The sequence below is a fragment of the Oncorhynchus tshawytscha genome, linkage group LG05 (assembly GCF_018296145.1).
Source record: "Oncorhynchus tshawytscha isolate Ot180627B linkage group LG05, Otsh_v2.0, whole genome shotgun sequence".
Lineage (NCBI taxonomy): Eukaryota > Metazoa > Chordata > Actinopteri > Salmoniformes > Salmonidae > Oncorhynchus > Oncorhynchus tshawytscha.
In genome coordinates, this window is record NC_056433.1 from 34,519,864 (window position 1) to 34,528,288 (window position 8,425).

The 8,425-nt window shown below is 43.2% G+C and overlaps 1 protein-coding gene across 4 annotated transcripts in view; it reads left to right on the forward strand.

Moving 5' to 3' along the window:
- LOC112250544 (serine/threonine-protein phosphatase 2A 56 kDa regulatory subunit gamma isoform) overlaps positions 1 to 8,105 on the forward strand; it is a 35,902-nt gene extending 27,797 nt beyond the window's left edge. For all 4 annotated transcript variants that reach the window (XM_024420789.2, XM_024420788.2, XM_042321832.1 and 1 more), the window contains 12 exons: positions 869 to 979; positions 1,073 to 1,165; positions 1,294 to 1,424; positions 1,562 to 1,621; positions 1,729 to 1,837; positions 2,017 to 2,070; positions 2,277 to 2,447; positions 2,547 to 2,674; positions 2,847 to 2,948; positions 3,034 to 3,106; positions 3,466 to 3,576; positions 4,919 to 8,105. In XM_024420789.2, coding sequence (XP_024276557.1) covers positions 869 to 979; positions 1,073 to 1,165; positions 1,294 to 1,424; positions 1,562 to 1,621; positions 1,729 to 1,837; positions 2,017 to 2,070; positions 2,277 to 2,447; positions 2,547 to 2,674; positions 2,847 to 2,948; positions 3,034 to 3,106; positions 3,466 to 3,576; positions 4,919 to 5,053 — 1,278 coding nt within the window. In that variant the 3' untranslated portion in view covers positions 5,054 to 8,105. The remainder of the gene's footprint in view (positions 1 to 868; positions 980 to 1,072; positions 1,166 to 1,293; positions 1,425 to 1,561; positions 1,622 to 1,728; positions 1,838 to 2,016; positions 2,071 to 2,276; positions 2,448 to 2,546; positions 2,675 to 2,846; positions 2,949 to 3,033; positions 3,107 to 3,465; positions 3,577 to 4,918) is intronic.
- Positions 8,106 to 8,425: the final 320 nt, after the last annotated feature.

Consider the following 8,425-nt stretch of genomic DNA (forward strand, 5'->3'; position numbering starts at 1 on the left):
ATGTTCTTGGTTTACTTTAGTTCTCCCCTTCTTGCCCCTTCACTTTGAAGTGTTCACTGCTTTTAACATCAAAGTATGGAGAGAGATGGACGAAGCGCATTCTAAAAGGTGTTCTTTATGGTTATAATAGGCCACAACGGACAGCTCTTTGATAAGTGCGCTATTGTTAGACGTATTAGCTTCAGATTGGTAAAGCACTCCCTGTTCATGTGCCTTGGTGGTCCATTAGACTGACAGTGACACACTCGGAAAATAAAATGGGTTCTCAGAACGTTAACATTGACAAGTGAGTGCACGCTAACCTCAGGCCTGCAAGGGGTGTGGCGGGATGTAGTGTTCTTTGAGAGGTGAGAAAAGGCTGTGAGATAAAGAGAAGCCTGCGTCTACTCTGACTGACGGAGTGATGAGGGATGTCTGCTGCTTATTCGTTATGGGAGATTGAGAGACTGGTGAAAAGAAAGCAACTATCTAGGCTACTTGTTTTTTTTGACAGAGCTGGAGAGCGAGAGGCCAGGTAAATGTCATCTTGACGGTCGTGTCATTTCTTCCTCCTCTGTCTAGTCGGCAGCAGTCGTGGTTTGTGCTTCATCTTTTGGCTGCGTTGACAAAATGTTTTGAAATCTAAAAATGGGCACATAAATGAACAGGAATAAACAGGCTGATGGGTGAAGAGGTCCGATGAAAGTCTGTACCGTTATCTTCTATTTAGTTTGATACACATTAATCAAAATGTCTGTTTTCACGTTTGTGTGCCGGAGTTGGTTTGAAATCTAATCTTTGACCCCTGTCATGATTATTTTTTTCAATAGCTCTGATGGTGGTAATGTGTGGCGTTCTGTGTAGTGACTTGTCTGTCTCTGTCCTTCAGTTTGCAGTGAACATGTTCAGGACGTTGCCTCCATCGTCCAACCCCACAGGGGCGGAGTTTGACCCGGAGGAGGATGAGCCCACGCTAGAGGCAGCGTGGCCACACCTACAGGTACACACACACACACACACACACACACACACACGAATGAACACACACTGTTTCATACCAGTGATGTGTACACCTCTGCTCCTCTTTCTCCAGCTCGTCTACGAGTTCTTCCTCCGGTTTCTAGAGTCTCCAGACTTTCAACCAAATGTAGCCAAGAAGTATATCGACCAGAAATTTGTAATGCAGGTAAGCACGGGTCCTTTCTCACTGGAAGTAAAACAACATGGGATGTGATGTTGTCTGTGTGGGACTGGCTGTGTCTGTGTGTTGTGAACAGGTGTTGTAAGCCTAAGGTCACTGTGTTGTCTCCACAGCTATTGGACCTGTTTGACAGTGAAGACCCCAGGGAAAGGGACTTTCTAAAGACCACTCTGCATCGCATCTATGGCAAGTTCCTGGGCCTGAGAGCGTACATCAGGAAACAGATAAATAACATATTTTATAGGTGAGTAAATAGCCCTAATAGAGCACTGTGAGATTAGTTATATGTTGGCAATGTTTTTAAATGACCATTAATTTCACTAGTCTGTTTCGCTTGGGTCTTTGGTAATTTTAATTGATAGAACTGTCATTTCTTCGCAGCTTCATTTATGAAACGGAACATCATAATGGAATAGCAGAGTTATTGGAAATATTAGGAAGGTATGTCAATTTGTAATTATTTCAAATAGTTTTTGTGCCTACGTTGTTTTGCCAATCTCCCCGTATTAGATTTGCTGATCACAAACCTTTTGTCTTTCTGTTTGCAGCATAATCAATGGGTTTGCCTTACCGTTGAAAGAGGAGCACAAGATATTCCTGTTGAAGGTGTTGCTGCCTTTACACAAAGTCAAGTCCCTTAGTGTCTATCACCCGCAGGTATAGCATCTAGACCCATTACTGTTAAAGAAGCCTTAGGCCTACTTTAGAACAAAACCTTTTGATATAGACCTACAGTGTTATAGGCTGGAATACATGTTCATTCCAGTTCTAGTCAGCGTTGTTAACATGATAGTTGTAGTTAATATGCTCTTTTGTGTCCGTCTGTGTCTTTCTAGCTGGCGTACTGTGTGGTGCAGTTTCTAGAGAAGGACAGCACCCTCACGGAACCGGTAAGACCTCTTCCAGTTCGCTGGGCAAGAATCACCAGTACACTGTTTGAGATTAGTACATTGCTCCAATGCTGGTTCAGTTATCATGTGTAAATCATCTCCATAGGCAGTGATGGCTCTGTTAAAGTACTGGCCAAAGACCAATAGCTCTGTGTGTGACTAGTTAGTGCAGTGTTAAAGTATGGCTCTACTCTTCTCGCCTACAGACAGTGATGGCTCTGTTGAAGTACTGGCCAAAGACCCACAGTCCAAAGGAGGTGATGTTCCTCAACGAGCTGGAGGAGATTTTGGACGTCATCGAACCCTCTGAGTTTGTCAAGGTCATGGAGCCCCTCTTCAGACAGCTGGCCAAGTGCGTGTCCAGCCCACACTTCCAGGTGTGTTATGTTGTTTGCTCAAGTGTTGTGTGTTGCTTGTGTGTGTTAGTGGTTATGTGTGCTAAGACGTTACCTGACCAATGATTCCTCATGTGTCAGGTGGCAGAGAGGGCGCTGTACTACTGGAACAACGAGTACATAATGAGTCTGATCAGTGACAATGCCGCCAGAATCCTCCCTATCATGTTCCCCTCGCTCTACCGCAACTCCAAGACCCACTGGAACAAGTGAGTCACTCTGCTAACAACTAACTACCACTATGGAGCTTGCCTCTCTTTCTGCCTATCGGTTTTCTGCCCTATTATAAGAAAGTTAACAACCGTTTGTTTTTATTGTTATGTATTCCTGGGTTCATACGAATTTGTGTGTGCGTGTCTCTCTGCATGTCTGTGTGTACAGGACGATCCACGGTCTGATCTACAACGCCCTGAAGCTCTTCATGGAGATGAACCAGAAGCTATTCGACGACTGCACACAGCAGTTCCGAGCAGAGAAGAACAAGTAAGAAGCTTTAAACTTAAAACATCCACCCACGTGTTGCCCATGACTCTGAAATGACTGTTCCCCTGTCGTCGTGTGTGCGCAGAGAGAAGGCCAAGTGGAAAGAGCGAGAAGAAGCGTGGGTGAAGATCGAGAATCTGGCCAAGTCCAATCCTCAGGTGAGCATGCATCGTCACTATTCGTCTCTATTCGTCTCTGTGCGGGCATGTTACTCCAGCCCCGGTGTCTCTTCCCCTCTCAACCCAGTAGTACTGCACCTAGTCCCCCATCTCAGGACAGAACAGCCCAGGCAGCAACAGATAAATGGATGTACGCTATGGCTGTACTCTGTGTATTGCTCAGAGCCCAACAACCACTTAGCAGAACTGGACACACAGTCATCATATATTTTGACCAAATTATCTAAAAGGGTATATTTGTTATCTTTGGTTCTGGGAGTCCTTCACCTCTTTCTCTTGCTGGTTTTTACTTCCTGTGTCTCATTATAATCCCCCTCCCTTTCACTCTCCATGTTTAGTTCCTGGTGTACGTGGACCAGTCAGGCCTGGGTAGTCCCATGGAGACAGACGGACCAATGATAGAGGACTTCAACATGCTGAAGAGGACTATAGAGGAAGAGGCCACACAGGTACTGTGGGTGTGGGACTGTGTGTTCCTTTCCTGCTGACCACCTCCATGCTGTTGTGTGTTCACGTGAACGTCCAGAGCAGTGTCTTCCTCACTGTGTGAAATGTAGCACCAGTGTGACATTAGTAGAACTAATCTTGTGGATCCTCTCACACCTTGTTGCAGTTTTTAAATATGTGGAGAGACAGACGTGTGTTTGAACAGGAGCAGGGTAGCATGGGCCCTGGTCAAAAGTAGTTCACTACATGGGGAATAGTGTGCAATTTGGGACGTAGTCTAGGTTGTAGGTGAAGAACAGGTTCAGGGAGAGGACTGAGTGACGCACTTATTGACAGGATCAGATATAGGCAGGCTCACATTTCAAAGGCAGTGGAGAGCTTACATTAATTAATTAATTAATTAAACACCGTACTCTAGTGTACACCCTACAGCAGTTGTTTTCAACCTGTGGTCCGCAGGGGTACTGCAAGTGGTATACAAATGATTATATAAAAAATATGTTTGGAGTATTAATAGTATTATAAACCTTTTTACGTATCACAATGCACATTTGTTTATTCTAATAATAATAAGCCTTTAATTTGTTACATTCAACGCAAATATTTACAAAATATGACTGCCAAGATATTTTATGTAAATTAAATATATATATTTTTGACTCGTCGAATGATTGTCCTCGGGAGCTTTTGACAGTGATTTGGTGGTCCCGGAAAAGGCTGAGAACCGCTGTCCTACAATGCACAGCATAGTGTACACTTCCTACTAGACTACTACATGTCTAGGAGGGTTTAGTGATCACTGATGGATTGGGCTGAGTTAGCGATACAGTATGAATCACTGAGTTGAGATCTCGTCAAGATGTGATGGACCTAGTGAAACTTGTTATTTGAATTTTAGCGGTACTGAAGAGTATTAAGGACTAGAGAACGTTTGTGTTGAGGGGGTGAACTCACTCTGTGTAACTGTTCCTTTGTCTCTTGGTGCAGAGGAACCAGTATGGGTGTGTGACCAGTCCAATGCTTTGATTACACCAGGCACCATCTCTAACGATAAACTGCTGGAGATAATTTGTTTTTCAATGGGGGGAGGAGACGAGGATACATTCAGCAACTTAGCGGTCGACGACTATGAGTCCCATGTTTATGCAAATTAGCAGCAACCAATAACCATTCGGTGGAGGGTCTAGTTAGCTAGCTTCGGCACTGTGCTGGATAGGCCAACAGCCAACGTGAAGTTGTGCATGCTATTTGGAAAATACACCCAAAAATGGGAGTGCTTGTAGCTTTTGGTATGACTGGACTATGCTTAACTGTTCTCTCTCTGTTCCTGCCTGTCCCTGATAGCTCCAGAGGAACGAGCGTAAGGAGCGTCCGCTGGTCAGGAGGAAGTCTGAGCTGCCTCAAGACATTTCCACCGTCAATGCCCTGGAGACGCACAGGAGGGCCGAGGACATGGTAACACCACACGACGGCCACTAGAGACCACACACAGTACAGTCCGATGCACACTGACAGTCCGATGCACACTGACAGTCCGATGCACACTGACAGTCCGATACGGACGGAAGGACACGACAGACGGACCAGCACAGAAGAGAAGAGAACAGAATGACCTGGCTGAAAAAATCTGGAGCTCAAACCAAATCAGCACAACTCTACTTAGCCCAGTCCAACTATGACAGTTGATCCCCAGTCCACTCCAGCCCTGCGCAACAGATGTCAATGGCACAGGACGTTATGGCATGACCAAACATGACATTGTTTCCCTCGCCCCACCTCCCTATCCCTCTGTTCTGCTCTCGCTGTCTTGTAAAAGCGCTCTAGGGTGCAGTGGTGTCCCCTTCTGGTTATTTCTCTCAGGTTTTCTTGTTTTTATTTGTTGGTTTGTTTCTGTTCTTTTTCTCTCATTAATGATGTCATGTTCTTTGGAAATCCGACTGGCGAACAGACATGTATTATAGGCACATGCTGTACGTAATGGGCGAAGGAAGAAGCAGCTTGGTTGAAGACCACTTTTTATTTTCTTCCAATCTCTACTTGAGCATAGAAAGGAAAGCGCCGTACTTCTTCCTCAGAGCCCCATTACAGCTGCTTTTACCATGAGCTTTACCCTTCTCTCTCTGTGTGCATTTTTCTTTGTTCTGCTATGATTGGTTAGGAGGAGAAGCAAGGGGGACAGTCGGCGGACTGTCTGTTGGTCAACAGACGTTGTTGTAATGGAGTTGTGGGGATTTAAATGTGCTGGCCTGAGGAAGGTTGAGGCTGAGGGACAGGAAGGGGTTCTTCTGTCCTCGACTGGATATCTGCTGGTCTGTACAAACATAGTTTGGTGCCAACTTCACTTTTTTTTATCTGAATGATATTGTAGGCAATAAGTTGACCCAGGTTGCAGTGTGTTTGGGTTGTTCACACAATGGTCAATGGTTTTCTGGAGCCATTGGAGTTTACTGTCCATGTAAAAACAAAAGACACAGACTCCGTCTGTGTACTTCACAATCCCCATCAGTCTTTCAGTCCTCATTAATATTGATCAATGTTATCCAACTCCTGTCATGTTATTGATGTGAAAACTCCAAGGTCTAATTTTATAGTTCAGTGTTTATAGACTCCCATTTTGAGTTTTAGTGTGTGTGAGTGGGACAAGAGGAACCGAACTGGGCTACACACAGAGGAATACTCATCGCTGGTTTTTCTACTCTTCATAGCCAAAATCCCTTTCTTTCTGATGTTGCTGTTATGTGTTAGCAAGTAGTAGGCTAGTTCAGCCATATAAAGACCATTCTGTCTGGAGAAACCGAGTCAAATTTGAACACAAGCCTTTCTTTTCATAGTGCCTTTATTGTACATGGGGGACATCGGCTAAACTGGGAAAGAATAGAAGACTAACGTTATTTGAAGGCCAAACCATGTTACATTCATCATTAGCTTCCTAACAGACCAGAGAGAGAGAGACGTCGAAACACACTGCCCCAGAATATTGTTAAATCTACAAAGCTGATGATGGTGGTCAAGCTAGAGAGGAGTGGAGTAGCCCCAATGACTTAACATGGAAGGACTTCCTGATTTTTAAAACATGAACAATAAAAATATCCAAAATGAGTCAGTCATGCTGTGTGGTCTGCTCGGTTCTGTCAGTCCCTCTGTGTGCCCGCTGAATAACGTGTAGAGAAGGATGCTTCCCAATTAACCTCTAATTCCCTGTTCCATTTAGGATCTATCCCAAATGGCAACTTATTCCCCTAGAGCCCTATAGACCTTGATCAAAAGTAGTGCACTATATAGGAAATAGTGTGCCATTTGAGATTCTATCAAGAGTGTTGATGTATGTTGCAGTACCATTGTTTGCACCCCCAGACAGACAAGAACTCTGGCTGTATCCCTGTAGAGAAGCTCACCATCCAGGTGGTGCTGCTGTGTATGTTTGTGTGAGACTGTTTCGGGATGCTTGCAGGGTCTATTCCTTTGCCTGCAAATTCTATTATTTGCCTGTTCAAATTATTATCTTTTTTTTTAACCTTTTATTTTACTAGGCAAGTCAGTTAAGAACAAATTCTTATTTTCAATGACGGCCTAGGAACAGTGGGTTAACTGCCTGTTCAGGGGCAGAACGACAGATTTGTACCATGTCAGCTCGGGGATTTGAACTTGCAAACTTTCGGTTACTAGACCAACGCTCTAACCACAAGCCTAGTTGAAGGTGCGAATGGTAGATTTACTACCATGATCACGTTTTGCGGTTTCTTTTTCGTTTCTTTTTTTAAGAAATAACATTCACCCATTTATGCCATCCCCTTCCACTCCCAACTATTTTGCTGTACAATTACTATAAGGAAGTCTAGAGTGCTTTATAGATGGCACAAACAACTGGATGGCTCCAGGGTTGTGGTCAATTCACTTACATTTTCTTAAATTAAGGAAGTAAACTTAAATTCCAATTCATTGCTTCTCAAAGAAGAGAATTGGCTCTTCAGTTGACTTCCTGAATTGACAAAGTAGAATGGTTCCCAACCCTGTCTATTCCAATGTCCTGAGAACCGAGGACTTCACTTTGGTGATATCAAATGACTTTAATATTATAGTTTCTTTGGAGCCCTCTTTATATTTTACATAAGCACATTTTTTTCAATTTTTTTTCCAAAAGAATAATACTGCAAGTGTCCTTTTAGTAGACATCCTGTACTAAATGGCTTAATCTACTATTGTACATATAATGTACTTTTATTTGATCTGTGTATTATTAAATGGTAGATGCCCCTGTGTACATACAGGAAACAAAGGTTATTAGCTACTGCAGACAGTTTGGATGTGGCACAGACTACAATATGTGACTATTTTGCATTTAGAGCAGTTAAGAATTTGAATTATAATATTTTTTTATCGCTTTGTAATTAAACAATTTGTTTTACAGCATTTAAAAAATGTGAAGTGATCCTACATTAGCATTTTGTGAGTGTTTTTATGAGAAAAAAAAACAGCTGTGTACATCAACATATGGTAAATAAAGAATGTGTTTTTTTATATTTTCATCCAAGAACAGCCATTGAGTGCATTCATGATTTGCCTCATTCCTCCTTGACTAGCCTTGGAACCCCATGAGACGAGATCAGAAAGGATGGCCACGGGAGACTACTCCTTGACGGCTTGCATCTCCTATCCCTATTATTTAGTTCGGTATCCGTGGACACAGATCACTTATCAAGGTTTCAGTCTCAAATCTCCATCATTCAAAATCTGGAGATGACCTTTTTAATACATCTCTACACCACAGCACATCAACCCTGAAAGAATATTTACAAATCAAACACCAGACTTGTTTTTATTGGCTCTGTACCAAGCCTACCATTTAGAATG